Consider the following 13,992-nt stretch of genomic DNA (forward strand, 5'->3'; position numbering starts at 1 on the left):
TTCTGTTTGTGACACTTTATTGATGCTGAGGGGTGGGGAGGAAACCTAGAAGTGTATGTGGCGCCAAGCAACCCCAGGTGGGACAGGGCAGGTGTTGAGTCCTGGCCCCTACTGGGAGGGGAAGACAGAGTTGCCACTGAAGGCACAAGGGATGAGCAGCTGCCGGTACTCCAGGGGCAGGTGCCGCTCCACGAGCACATGCAGGGAGACTTGGTCAGTGACCAGGCCCTGCCTGCAGCAGAGGACAGAGAATGAGAGAATCAGTGCCAGCATTCCCACACCCAGCACCTCCCTGTTTCCATCCGCTTACCTTCGCAACAGCAGCTCCAGGTCCTCTGGCCTCACGGTCTTGCGCCCAGCATGAGCAGCAAATACCTCCAAGTCGTTACAAAGATGCTGGAAGTACTTGTCCAGGCTGCCAGGAAGGTTGGGGTAGGACAGACTGTTCATGATCTGAGGGGCTCCTCTCCCCAGCCTACAAATGTCAAGGACTCACCACTTCTCCACCATCTCCTCAGCCTTCTTCTCCATGGGCATCTTAGCATAGAAGCTAAAGAGTTTTGCGTAGTGGTTCAGTCCAGCCTTGTAGGGATCTTGACGGGGTCTGGAGCCAGGGATTCGGGGCCTGGGAGGAATCCTGGCCGAGAGATGCTTTGGGAGTTCTGAAGGTAACCTGGAGACAAGAAGTGAACAGAGTTAAGCTAAATGCTCCCTTAAGAGGCCCCTAATCAAAGATAAATCTTGCTGGCTCCTGCCAAGATTGGGGTCCTTGTGCTCCTTGGCCAGCCTGGGCCTACAGTTCCAACCAATTCTGGTGGGCAATGGAGATGTGGGGCTATGTAGAAGCCTGGTCTTTCCCTGGGGCCCTGATGCTTCATAAACTGGACACAATGTCCCTGTCTCACCTCATCATACAAACCACTACTTGCTCAGGCCCATGATCCTCAGGCTTTAGCATAGACACTCCCCCAGCTATTGCTGCCTGTCCCATTCTGCTAATCCTCCTCCAGGAAGCCTCCTCTGACTACTTATTAGCCCAGGTACTTCCCCCTGGCCAGGCTCTTCTATGCCCCTGCAAGCAGCATGGGATGACAGATGTGCTCTCAGTGAGCCCTGCCCAGCCCACCTCAGGGTGCTCTACTGGGTAACATCTGCATACCTATAGGAAGAGTAATAACCCTATGGTGCTCAATGCCAACTTCAGTGCCTGTCCCCTTCTAAGAGGCCCGTGTGGAACAGGGTCATGGGCTCTTACACTGCAGTGCTTGGTGGTGGAGCCGACTCAGGAAACTGAAGTCGCCTGGTCCGAAGGAACTCTGGAGTGCTGGGGGGCAATTCTGGACTTGCTGCAGAGGAAGCACAGGGTTATAGGAGGCTCAGGCCTGACCATCTTACCCAACCTTGAAGGCCCGCAGCTCCTTTATCCTGTTCTTTGATGGTTCCAACTAGCTCCGGCCAAGCAAGGTGCCCTTCACAGAGTTTCCCTGGCCCAAGACTACCTGTGCCCAGAAACACAAGCCAGGTTAAGTCCCTCCTCCGAGGCCAGGAACACAGCTGTTACTTACCCACCCACTCCCTGATCCCTACACTGGGCCCTGTACCCAACCTACCAGAGGTGTCTTCATCCTCTGAAGATCCTTCTGGCTCCTTGGCCTCAATAGCCCCCAAGGATCCTGCTGCTGCCGCCACCTCTGTGTGTCCTTCAGGCTCTTCTGCCCTGGCAGATCCTTGTTCTTCTGCTGCCTTCTCTACTTCCCTCACACTCATGCTTTCTTCCATACTTTCCTCTGCTTCCTCACCTACTCCATTCTGTAGGGGCTCTATGCCATCTTCTCCAGAGACACTGCTGGTGTTTGGCAAGCCCATAGCAATGGCTTCAACCTCCTCCATCTTTCTTGCCAGAAGCTGGGCTGGTTTTCCAGGACCTGAGTCTAGGGGACAGAATACACACTAGAGAAGCAGTAGGCCAGGGCTGTAGCTCTGAGAAGGTAAAGATGGAGTAGTAAAACCCAGCCTAGCCCATCAAGGAGGGAAGAAGGCCAGAGGCGGCACCAGGGTACTGGTTTGGAGTGTCCTGGCCCAACACTGACTTTGCTATTGGATGAACGGATCAAGAGCCCTCTAAAGGGACTTGGGGGAGGGGGAAGGGTACACCTATGGGCCTGAGGAGGAAAAACCACCAATGCCAATTCTTGCTCGAGCTAGGCTTGACTCCAGGTCGCATGCCCCACATACTCACAGCTGTTCTGAAGTCCAGGCCCACTGCTCCGTGTCCTGCGACTGGCAGCCCCCTCCACTTCTTTGGCCCCAGAGGGAGAGGGACAAGGCAGGGAGTGGTGGACACTGGGGGAATGGCCAGCCAAGGGCTGAGAGAAGGGCTGGGTGTCCTCCAACACTGTGTCCATTGGCACAGTAGCAACAGGGGTTCTGTGGCTCTCACCTGGGAATCAAAGGCCAGGTGGCACTCAGAATTTTGCCCACCTGCTGCTACCCAGTCACCAGGGCCTAAGTAGTAGGTCTATGGGTCTGCCCAAGTGGCCCTCAGAAAGAGAAGACTACCTAGCACTCAGCTTAATCTCTCTTCCACAGCTCTCCTTGCTTACCTCCCTGCTCCTCAGCCTGGCATCCCCAGGCTCCAGAGCTTGCCCCACTCAAACTGCTCACCCATGCCGCCATTCTTCACTTCTTTCTCAGGTCCCTCTGCCAGAAACCCTTCTCTTGCCGTGATGAACTTCATTTGTTTTCTAGAATCAGGCTCCCAGGTCAGCTCTGGCTGACCAACTCATCCTGAAACTTAGCCCTTTTCAATCTTTCAATAAGCTCCAGCCACCATATCACACCCCTTTCCTACCCTGACTCCTGTAGCTCTTCAAGGATACAGGGTTCTGGAAGATACTGAGGGACTAAGACTGGATCCACAAGATAAGAGGCAACTTGTGGAAAGAAACCAGGAAGTCCTCATAGACCTACTGGCCAGGACTGCTCACCATTCCTGACACAAAGGAGAGAGAAGCAACCCTGGACCCAACAGCACCTCCCATCAATCATGGGGTGGAAGCTTTCCCCATCGACTAGAAGAGGAAAATCTCAACCTTACCTGGAGGAGCCACCGTCAGGGAAGTATCTCGCAGATCCTGCAAAAATGTACCCACATCTACCACTCGGCGAGTAGGAGGTCTACGAGCCAAACCAGGCCTCTTCACTGATTGTGGCTGGAGAGGCATGGCAAAGGTCAAGTTGAGAGAGCTGATGGGAGGGGTAAGGCACAAAGGAAAGTCAGGTACCTGAGGCCTAACCCCCTTCCCCCACCCCAGAAATTCCCCCAGCTCCCCTGGTGGTCTCATCTCTTAGAACAGCCACCATGCTGTGAGCATGGAGGAGTATGGTCAGATTCCCTCCTAGTCAGCACCTCTTTTCCCAAGCCTCTCTTCCACCAATTCCCAGAATAAATAGGCAACAGCACCTGGTGAGGGAAGAGGCATCAGCATTCTCACGAGGCTCTACAGAAGATGTAAAAAGAAACCATAAGTCACCAGGCCTCTCAGGCCTCCTCAGTCTCTCCAGAGGACAGAGGAGGGTGGCCACAGGTGTTGTCCAGGACCTCACCTTGGGAAAGATGCCCCCAGTCCATTCCTTGCTGAAACTCTGACAACCTCAGCCTCTGCTTCCTTCTGCCAGGAGCCAGCAGACCTGGAGCCAGGGTTGTGGGGGGCTCAAGTTCAGGAAGTTGCAGCTCCAGACTACAAGGATGGAGCTTATCTCAGACAGAGTAGGACACCCAATTCTGGCTCTTGGGGCCCCCCAAGAGACTCCTTGACCAATAATGCCCCCAACAGCCCAGTCCAAGGGGGGAATTTACTGTACCTGCCCCGACTGCTTTTCCGTCTGGAAGGCTGGACCACCTGTGGTGATGGCACCAGCTTCACCACAGCCTCTGGCATTACAATGGAAGATTCTGGAGCTATAGAAATAGCAAAGAGAGGACTTCCCAGGTGATGCAGTGGGTAAGAATCTGCCTGCCAATGCAGGGGACACAGGTTCGTTCTCTGGTCGGGAAGATTCCACATGCTGTGCAGCAACTAACCCTGAGTGGCACAACTACTGAAGCCCATGCACCCTAGAGCCTGTGCTCTGCAGTAAGAGAAGCCACTGCAATGAGAAACCCACGCACTGCAATGAAGAGTAGCCTGCACTTGCTGCAACTAGAGAAAGCCCACACACAGCAACGAAGACTCATTGCAACCAAAAATAAAGAAATAGCAAAGAGAGCATGAAGCTGACAGGGCAGGCTACCCTAAATGAGGGATACCATGGGGCTGGAGCCTGACTCTTACTGCAGGCCAGTGCTTGCTCACCAGTTAGTATGATGTTCTTCAACAGAGTCCGGGGTGTCTGTTCCTCCAGGTGTCCACTGGCTTGAACACGGGCCAATCTGTCAACAGACTTTGGGGAAAAGCACCAAGCAATCAGTCTGTTCTTTTGCCTTGAGAGTCCCTCCACGTGGGCTCCAGAGCAGAGCTAGAACTCAAGGGTCCCCTGAAGGCAACCAGAGCCCTATAATGGTCAGTGGGTAGGGCACTTACCGTGGCTGTATGAGAACGACGCCTGGCAGTCATCTTTGTTTGACTCCTCTGCCTCCTAGAGGAAGGTGTTTCAAGCAGGTCTCTCTGGGCACTGTGTAAAGACCAGCAACTGTGAGAATCATGTAGGAAAGGGGAACAAGAGGAATTAGAGACGTATCTTCATCTGGGATCCTGGCTGAAGTCTTCTACCCTCAGGGACAGGGACCCAGAAACCACTTGCCCCTCCCATAGCCGTGTTCCCAGTCCTGTGTCAACAGGGTTGTGGATAAAAGGGAGCCAGAGAAGAATGGGAAGAGAAAGGAAATATGACGACCCAGCCAGAGAGAAGGGCTGAGGAAAACTTCACAGAGGTGACTTTGGCAGAATCAGGGGTTAACCACACTGATAAGCGGAACAACTGGAAAAGTATCCGTTCTAGACATTAAAACAAACTAAGGATATTTAAAAAATGTTTTAAACCTCTTAAGTACTCTTCAAGGTCGGACAGCAACCTCCACATGGGTCACTCTAGCCCTAGTTTTTCCAGTCCAATCTCCTCTCAGATTCCAGAACTACATAAATGTTTCTATGGCATAACTCCCACCTCGTCACTCATAGGTGTAAAACCTATAGTGAATGGCTTCTCATTGTCTATAAAAGAACTGCAGCGCCCCAGAATGTCAGCAGACACCATCTTCCACACCTTCTGCACCATGAGCTCACCACCGCCCTCACCCACTGACACTCCCACCACGTCCGGCCAAATTCCCTGCTCCCTAGCAAAGCATCGTTCCAGTTCCTGCCTCCCGACTGCTACTCAGGCTGTTCTCTCCAATTCCTTCCCCATCTTTCAGCTGGGAACGAACCGCCTGGGAGGAAGTTCAGGGCAGATGCCTGGACAAGTCTGGAAAACTGGCCTAGAGAACAGAGCAGAAGACCAGGTTCTGAGCTTCCAAAAGCGGCCCCCCCAGTGATGCCTGCATAATTGAGTTCTGAGGTCCTGAGTGGCCTGGAGGCTCAGGGGTTGGGGCACAAACATATGACCCGAGTCCAGGGGGGAGAAAGGAGCCTGGTCTGAGTCCTGGGCTCTGCTCTTCTCCGGAACTCAAGTTTCCCTCTCCAAACTGAGTCAGCGCGGGACCCCATCTCGCAGGGCCTGTGGTTGCTCTTGTGCTGGCGCAGCGCCCTCACATACCCAGACCGAGTCCTCCGAGCTCGCCGCGGTGTGCGCGGGACCGCTGTATCCAGCACCTGCCGTAGCAGTGTGCGTGTCGTGGGCTCGCTGTCAGGGCTGAAGTTGTAGGCCATGGCCTCATTGCCCACTTTCCCAACGGCTTGAATATCCACAGCCGTCTCCTTCCCGCCGCCTCGTTTAAGCCAACTATCGCGATGCTTCCGAATTAGGTCAACTCTCGTAAGGCAGCCGCACAGCCCCATGGGAATTGCAGTTCTAGTGCTGCAGCGGCCTTCTCTCGGTGTGTACAATGGTGGTTGCAAACTGGTTTTGCAGGCATCCTTACCTTGTGTGTTGTGTTCAATTGCTCAGTCGTGTCCGACTCTTAGCGACCCTGTGGACTGTAGGCCGCCAGACTCCTCTGCCCGTAGAATTTTCCTGACAAAAATACTGGCTGCTGCTGCTGCTAGGTCGCTTCAGTCGTGTCCGACTCTGTGCGACCCCATAGACAGCAGCCTACCAGGCTCCCCTGTCCTTGGGATTCCCCAGGCAAGAACACTGGAGTGGGTTGCCATTTCCTTCTCCGATGCATGAAAGTGAAAAGTGAAAGTGAAGTCGCTCAGTTGTGTCCGACTCTAGCAACCCCATGGACGGCAGCCCACCAGGCTCCTCCGTCCATGGGATTTTCCAGGCAAAAGTACGGTTGCAATTTCCTCCTCCAGTGTTCTTGCCTGGAGAATCCCAGGGACCGGGGAGCCTGGTGGGCTGCCGTGTATGGGGTCGCACAGAGTCGGACAAGACTGAAGCGACTTAGCAGCAGCAGCAGCAGCCTACAGCGGATCTTCCCAACCCAGGGATCGAACCTTCATCTCCTGTATCTCCTGCACTGCAGGCAGATTCCTTCCCACTAAGCCACTGGGGAAGAAGCCCCATTCTTAAACCTGGGCAAATATACACAACCATTCAAAACCTCGGTTTCCTTACCTGTAAAAGGAGGGTGATACCCACCTAATAAGGGTATGTGTGTAATGACTCAAAGAGATAATGTTTAACTCAGGATCTGACATATAATAAGCCAGGCCACACACACACACAAAAAAATAGCGCTACTATTGTTAGAATGTCTCTCACTCTCATCTCCCTCTCTGAAGATGAGGAGAGACACATTTGGGCCACGAAAAAGTTACTGTATTCTATATGTGATCTGGTCAAATTTGCATTTGCTGACCAATGTGTCTGTATCTATCACAATAGATCAGTTTTCAGGCTAGGAGGCTAGTGAGCTGTTTGTGATCCAGCAGAGATGTTAAAATTTCCAAACACAAGCAATTTCGAGATGAATTCCGGCTCTCAAAAGTTCTGTTAATATTGGAGACTCCGTTACCATATTTTCACCAATTGATAGCCCCATTGCTCACCTTTCTTAAGTTTTAGTGGGAACTGAAGTAGAACTTGAGTAATGCATTTCCTGTGGAGTTTTCCTTCATGATCCTAAATTGAGTGTGAAGTATCAGATACTAGAAACAAGCATGGGCACATTTGTGTTTGTGTTTAAACATAGATTAAAGAAAATATAAGATTTTTGCATCTCAAAAATTAAAAAAAAATATTTTTGCGTCTCAAAATAAGAGAACTGCGGAGGAAAATCATATCAATATTCCCTGTGAAGGAAAGCTACACGGCTCAAAATAGCCTGGAGTTAAAACTCCCCTCCAGGTCCTCCCCACCATTCTATACAGAATAAAGAACTTTTTCCCCCGAAGAAAGGAATGGGCATTAAGATTGATTACGTTCAGCTCCCAGCCAATGCCAGTCTCCGGCCGGTCTCAGGAATTCCTTACCCCAGTTGTTGAAAGCTACCTAATTAAAAATAATCATGAGGAAAAACAGGACCCCCTCAAAATGATGTATCTCAACATATATATGTTTTCATATATACCTACTCTCTTCTTGACTTAGCACAGCAGCCAACTAATGGGACTGCTGCCCCTTCTCGCCTCATTAAAGGTGAATTAAAGGTGATCTGTTCCTGTAAAGTGCCGGTTTTGTTTTTTTTTTCCGAACCTCACCTTCTCTAATTCCCTTACCTTGCACCCTGTCATTTAGATCTGACCTCTATGATGGCTTCCCTTGTGGCTCAGCCAGTAAAGAATCCACCTGCAATGCAGGAGACCTGGGTTCAATCCCTGGGCTGGGAAGATCCCCTGCAGAAGGGAAAGGCTACCCACTCCAGTATTCTGGCCTGGAGAATTCCATGGACTACAGTCCATGGGGTCACAAAGAGTTGGACACAACTGAGCAACTTTCACTTTCACTTTCTGTGTTACCTGACTTAATTCACTAGCCCTTTGCAGGCACTTTTCCACCATCACTATCAACCTAAGTACATTTATTTATTATTTATAAAGTCTTGAACTGGATGATACACATGTTTTTCACATAAAAACCTTTAATGTTTTATCACATAAAAACCTTTTCAAAACAATTTGAGAACAAGCTTACTTTAGCATAATATTGTTTCCATAGATTGTCCTGTGTTTCCATGATTGATTAAACTTTATACTTGTGTGTGTGTGTTAGTTGCTCAGTCGTGTTGGGCTCTTTGTGACCCCATGGGATGTAGTCCACCAGGCTCCTCTGTCCATGGGATTTCCCAGGCAAGAATACTATAGTGGGTTGCTATTTCCTTTTCCAGAGGATCTTCCTGACCCAGGAATCGAACCGGGGTTTCCTGCATTGCAGGCAGACTCTTTACCATCTGAGCCACAAGGGAAACCTTGTGGCTTTATATTACTTGTCAAAAAAGAAAAAGGGGGAATTCTCTGGCAATTCAATGGTTAGGACTCTGTGCTCTCATTGCTGAGGGCCTAGGTTTAATCCCTGTTTCAGGAACTGAAATCCCACAAGCAATGTGGCACGGCCAAAAAACAAACAAACAAACAAAAAACCCCAAAACTAACAGACAAAAGAACTAGGTTCATGGGACCAGACCACATGAGGTCTTCACGTGACCTCACAGGTTCTGCAAAGGAGTCTGAATAATCTTCTAAATGCCAACAGGCCACTGGAGGGATTTAAGCAGATGTATTACATAATCATATTTTCTCTGGCAATGATGTAAAGAACAGATTGCAAGGGAGGCAAGATTGGAAGTAGGGAGACATGTGACAAAAGTTCTTGCCTTTCTCCAGAGGTGACAAGATAAAAGGTGGCCAGGGCAGTGAGGGTAGAGAGAAAACCATGCATTGCATTCCAGGTATTTTTTTCAGTGTAGAATACTATGTAGATTAGAAGTCATTTTATGTACTAGAAGGTAGAGTTCTATAAAGCATAATCTTCAATGTTCTGTACACAAAGAAATGACATCAATTTGACCTCTCACCAACTTTTTTTGAGTAAGGTATGTCTTGAGACTGGTAGGAGTAGAACCATGTTGGTAACTGTATGACAATGAAAATATATAACAATACAATGATCTTTTGCTGAGTTTTATCTCTACCGCACACATTTTATAGACATTCAAACATATAACAAAGTGTGTATTCATGTTTTAATAGTATAAATGATTCACCCAAATGAATGCACATGTTTCAGCATGAGCTACACATACTATAGAATGCATTTCTGAATCTAAATTGGTTCAAGCCGTGGACCTCAATAGCATTGGCCAGGAGGGATGGTTCTGTGGAACCCACACAAATAACAAAGGATCACACTGGTCGTAAACAGAAATGTAAACAGGTAATGTTTGGGTGTTGGGACCAGAAAAATAGGTCTTCCCACTTCCTGCACTGTCCTGTATGCTTCTAGAACATTTTATGTATGGGTTTGTTTTACAATAAATAACAAACTTAAAAAAAAAAAATAACAGTTGTAGTGCTATTGTTCTCTTCTGCAGTTAACTCGGAGCGCTATTGTTCTTTTTTAAAGGCCCGATCTATTTTTTTTATATCAAATAATTAGAAATAATGTATACTAGGCTTTGAAAGACTACCTGTGGTTTGTAATCAGAAGAGCACAAAATGAGGAGGGAGAGTCAGGAGAAAGGGAGAAGAAGGGCAAGAAGTAGGAGGAACGGGGTACTCAGCAAAGGAGGAGGGCTAGCTTACAGTTAATTCTTCTGAACAAGAGCCTGCTTCCTTGGTTTTCCAGTCTCTCTTGCCCTTTAGAACACTTTCCTCAGAGAAGTCGAGGGAATCGGTAGGTAACTTGTTACAATACAAATCCTGTCCATCCTTTCGTTTCACACCCTTCCAACAGTTCGCAGTCGCTGTCATAATAAAACCACAAATCTTTTAAGGTGGCCTGGTTTGGTTATCTTTCGGAGCTTCTGCCATTCTGTCTCTTTAAGGGCGGAGCCTAGCTCCTGCTTGCCTCAGGGCGTTACATACTGGCGCCCAGGGAAAGAACCAGCTGCTCCTAGCTACCCAAGCTTTCGTGGATGTTTACGTTTTTGGTTTTGTTTTTTACGTTACACAACTTTGGGGGTCGTAGTTCCGGGAACAGGGATGCGACACGTGCCCTATGCAGTGGAAGCTGAGTCTTAAACACTGGACCACCAGAGAAGTCCCTTATGGATTTTTTTCTTCTGGGGCCTCCGCCTCCGAATTTTTCCTCTCGTGTTCTTTTTTTTTTGGAGTGTTTATTTCTGTGATTAGACATCCATTAGCGTGCATTCACATCTATTATCCAAGTCCGACCCTCAGTCCCTCTATAGTCGTGTCGGGTCGACTTGGTTCCTACATGATTTCCAACTCCGTGCACTGTGTTCCGCACACAGTAGGCACCCAGTGATTGACTATATGTGATCATTGGTCAGTAAGTGAGTCAACGCAAGCAGCGTCAAAGTCGGTGGGAGTCTCCAATGCAGACAAAGACGCTCCTGAGGCCCCGGTGGGAGGCTAAGGCCCTGCCTCCCCTCCCCCGCAGGAATGCCGCGAACAGAGCGGCTCTGGGTTGTGGGACCGCTTCCGGCGTACAGCACAACCTAATCCGAATCCTGATCAGCTTGCAACCCGACCTTTCCCTTAGGCGGCGCTCCAGGCCGCAGCCGCCAAGTTTAGCGCAAGGCATTGCGGGATTTGTAGTTTCGCTGGGCACACGCCCAGAGCGCATGCGCACTGGAGAGGCGCGCACCGCCCAACCCACTTCAGGATTCCAGGTCCTTGCGAAGGGCTCTCCAAGCGACAGAGCTCCAACCGAATACGCCTCTCTAGTCCGCCGAGGGTGAGCCGAGTAGGGGAAGAGTCCTCTCTACGTGGCTCGTCGCCGTGCACTGGAAAGCGGCCGGAATAAGCACGCCCCCGCTCCGGAAGTGAGCGGCTTCTGGCGCAGTGCATTGTGGGGGGCGTAGTCCTCCTCCTCAGGCGGTCCTTCGCGGCGTCCCCGGGGCCCACTCCGGAGCGCAGGCGGGCGGCTGGACCGGCGGCGCGGCGCGGGCCGGCGGGAGGCGTATTCTGGGCACGGGGCGCTGAGTTAGGCCGGCCGTGCCGGGCGGCAGTAGTGGGAGGCCGCCCAAGGCCTCGCGCGGCGCCGCCCGTCGAGGGGCGGGCGGCGGCAGACAGACCCGACCGTCGAAAAGCGCAGGAGGCCGGTGGGCCGGGTCGGGCCGCGCGGCGCAGCCATGCCTGGATTTACGTGCTGCGTGCCGGGCTGCTACAACAACTCGCACCGGGACAAGGCGTTGCACTTCTACACGTTTCCCAAGGACGCTGAGCTGCGGCGCCTCTGGCTCAAGAATGTGTCCCGTGCCGGCGTCAGCGGGTGCTTCTCCACCTTCCAGCCCACCACGGGCCACCGTCTCTGCAGCGTTCACTTCCAGGGCGGCCGCAAAACCTACACTGTGCGAGTCCCCACCATCTTCCCACTGCGCGGCGTAAACGAGCGCAAAGTAGCACGCAGACCCGCGGGGGCCGCAGCCGCCCGCCGCAGGCAGCAGCAGCAGCAGCAACAGCAGCAGCAGCAACAGCAACAGCAGCAGCAGCAGCCGTCGCCGTCCGCTTCCACTGCCCAGACCACTCAGCTGCAGCCTAACCTGGTATCTGCTTCTGCGGCTGTGCTCCTCACCCTTCAGGCCGCTGTAGACAGCAGCCAGGCTCCAGGAACCGTGCCGCCGGTGCCCACCACTCCCACGGGAGAAGACGTTAAGCCCATCGACCTGACGGTGCAAGTGGAGTTCGCGGCCGCAGAGGGCGCAGCCGCCGCCGCCGCTGCGTCGGAGCTAGAGGCTGCTACAGCAGGGCTGGAGGCCGCCGAGTGCCCCATGGGCCCACAGTTGGTGGTGGTGGGCGAAGAGGGCTTCCCTGATACTGGCTCCGACCACTCGTACTCGTTGTCGTCAGGCACCACGGAGGAGGAGCTCTTGCGCAAGCTGAACGAGCAGCGGGACATCCTGGCGCTAATGGAAGTGAAGATGAAAGAGATGAAGGGCAGCATCCGTCACCTGCGTCTCACCGAGGCCAAGCTCCGCGAAGAACTTCGCGAGAAGGATCGGCTGCTGGCCATGGCTGTCATCCGCAAGAAGCACGGAATGTAAACGAGTCCCTTTTTGGCCCTCCGGACTCCCAGATCCCTGCCAGCTTAGAGGGACCTGAGGCCACCGTTGTTGAACTCCCTCATACTCCTGGGGCACTGTTTGACAGTACTGAGGCTTAGGGCAGCTGGACTCTTTTGCTGGTGACCTAGTACCCTCTCATTTCCTCCTGAAGCAACGTCCTGAAGTCTGAAACTGCACTAGGGACACCAGCGGTTATGACTTTGTCTACCCATCCACACCTTCACTCCCTAACCCCAAGTTTATATTGCAGGTTCTGGTTAAGCAGAGGCTTCAGAACCACTGAACTTGAAACTTATCCCATAGGGATGCAGGTGGGATGCTGGAGGACTATGGCTTTGGGAAGACAACACCTTGAATTTGGCTGGCAATCAGAGACAATTGTTGTGTGTGTAGTGATAAGAGATCCAAGTAACATCAGTTCTACTTTTTTGTGCTTTTCCTTCCCAGGTGCAGCCTGTGATTCTGATGGGGACTGGCAGATCTGTGCCTCAGCTTCCTAGGACTTCCCTCCCAGGAGGCCATCTACAAGGGGATCTAGGTGACCTGTTGATGGAAATCCAGCCTGCCAGGGACTTAGGTCTATCCTGTTATGTTTGCTACTGGTTACAAATTCTATTTTCTGTACAATTAGTCAGACTAAAGTTTTCACTGTGTTTGTTTGGCAAAACGAATTAAACAGAAAATAAGGTTTTTATTTGGGTCTCGCCATTTTATTTTTATAAGGACTCAGCTCAGGATCCTTGAAACGTGGGCAGATGGACTTCCTGATAGGCCTCCCCCTTCTCCGCCTTGGTCTCGAGGACAGGCTGACCCTGGGAGTAGAGATGCTTCAGTGACCAGGTTTCTCCATAAAGGGGCTCTAACCCTCATAAGGTCTTCTCAGAGTTCCAACGCATCCTGAAGAGTTTGGAAATTGCACCAAATGGTCCTGGTTTGCCCATGGGTTAGCTCCCTGTGTGCTTTCAACTGGGGGAAGAATCAACTGAGAACTAAGCTGAATTGTGGCACTTCCTGGGGGTTTTGAATTCCTTAAGAATTTTCAGCTGGAATTGAATTTTGCTCACTATTCTCCCTTAGGCCTAGTACAGTGTCTGGCACACATGGGCATACAGTTACTTACATCAGTGAAGACCACAGCTGGAGCCAGCCATGGGTTCTTACAAGGAATATGGATACCTTTGAACTTGGTGCACTTTCATTGTGAAGGAGGTGGATCCTCAGAGGAATTTAAGGATGAGTTGGGATCTGTCATCTCTCGACTCATTTTCTTCGCTGTTAGCATCTTTATTTAGACTGGATGTTGTAGTGACAAGGTGACATTTTTATCTGTGGTTCCAAGTCATTTAGCCGAAAGCTGGCAACAAATGCCTTTAAAGCTAGCAGTGTTTAACATGGGTACTGGGGCACAAATGATACTTACTGGGCTCCATAAAACATGATTCTTTTCTCTGTTACTTATGGAAAAAGCCACTTACCTGGGGGCTTTCCCTGTAGTTTCGAACTAGAATGACTCTAAAATATCCCTCCAGTCTCTGCTGTCCTTCTGACCCCTTGGCATTGACAAGTGTCTGTTGGGGAGGAGAAGTGGGAGATAGGTTGTGCAGGTGCCTAGTTGGGGAAAGGACTGTATGTCTCCCTTCCTGGGGTTAGGTCTGGCTGGTCATAAGGTGGTGGAAGCACAGTAGTACCCTTCCAGGCCA

At 51.1% G+C, this 13,992-nt stretch overlaps 2 protein-coding genes across 9 annotated transcripts; one reads left to right on the plus strand and one right to left on the minus strand.

Moving 5' to 3' along the window:
* Positions 1–10,979, minus strand: CENPT (centromere protein T). 8 transcript variants are annotated; one of them, XM_061387611.1, is made up of 13 exons: positions 9,846–10,979; positions 4,584–4,674; positions 4,356–4,443; positions 3,865–3,961; positions 3,607–3,740; positions 3,464–3,500; positions 3,098–3,246; positions 2,240–2,440; positions 1,611–1,931; positions 1,256–1,346; positions 497–673; positions 311–415; positions 1–232 (listed from the first exon to the last, which is right to left on the minus strand). In XM_061387611.1, the coding sequence occupies exons 2-13, from the start codon at positions 4,614–4,616 to the stop codon at positions 109–111; spliced, it is 1,557 nt and encodes a 518-aa protein (XP_061243595.1). In that variant the 5' UTR covers positions 4,617–4,674; positions 9,846–10,979; the 3' UTR covers positions 1–108. The 8 variants fall into 8 exon arrangements, with proteins under 8 accessions (XP_061243595.1, XP_061243597.1, XP_061243592.1 ...); XM_061387613.1 differs by having other exon boundaries at positions 4,584–4,692; XM_061387608.1 differs by lacking the exon at positions 9,846–10,979 and adding an exon at positions 5,758–6,144 and having other exon boundaries at positions 1,800–1,931; positions 4,584–4,692.
* Positions 10,980–11,010: 31 nt separating this feature from the next.
* Positions 11,011–12,986, plus strand: THAP11 (THAP domain containing 11). The gene has a single exon (XM_061387647.1). The coding sequence runs from the start codon at positions 11,360–11,362 to the stop codon at positions 12,269–12,271; it is 912 nt and encodes a 303-aa protein (XP_061243631.1). The 5' UTR covers positions 11,011–11,359; the 3' UTR covers positions 12,272–12,986.
* Positions 12,987–13,992: the final 1,006 nt, after the last annotated feature.

This window comes from Bos javanicus, chromosome 18 (genome assembly GCF_032452875.1).
Source record: "Bos javanicus breed banteng chromosome 18, ARS-OSU_banteng_1.0, whole genome shotgun sequence".
Classification (NCBI taxonomy): Eukaryota; Metazoa; Chordata; class Mammalia; order Artiodactyla; family Bovidae; genus Bos; species Bos javanicus.

What these genes read in the sequence shown, in the direction of transcription:
- CENPT (XM_061387606.1), bottom strand. Translation starts at nt 5,999, where the DNA reads ATGGGGCTGTGCGGCTGCCTTACGAGAGTTGACCTAATTCGGAAGCAT. An exon ending in GAAGAACATCATACTAACTG is followed by an intron (nt 3,962 to 4,355) that starts GTGAGCAAGCAC and finishes CTATTTCTATAG; the next exon opens with CTCCAGAATCTTCCATTGTA. An exon ending in GAGGAGATGGTGGAGAAGTG is followed by an intron (nt 416 to 496) that starts GTGAGTCCTTGA and finishes CCTTCCTGGCAG; the next exon opens with CCTGGACAAGTACTTCCAGC.
- THAP11 (XM_061387647.1), top strand. Translation starts at nt 11,360, where the DNA reads ATGCCTGGATTTACGTGCTGCGTGCCGGGCTGCTACAACAACTCGCAC.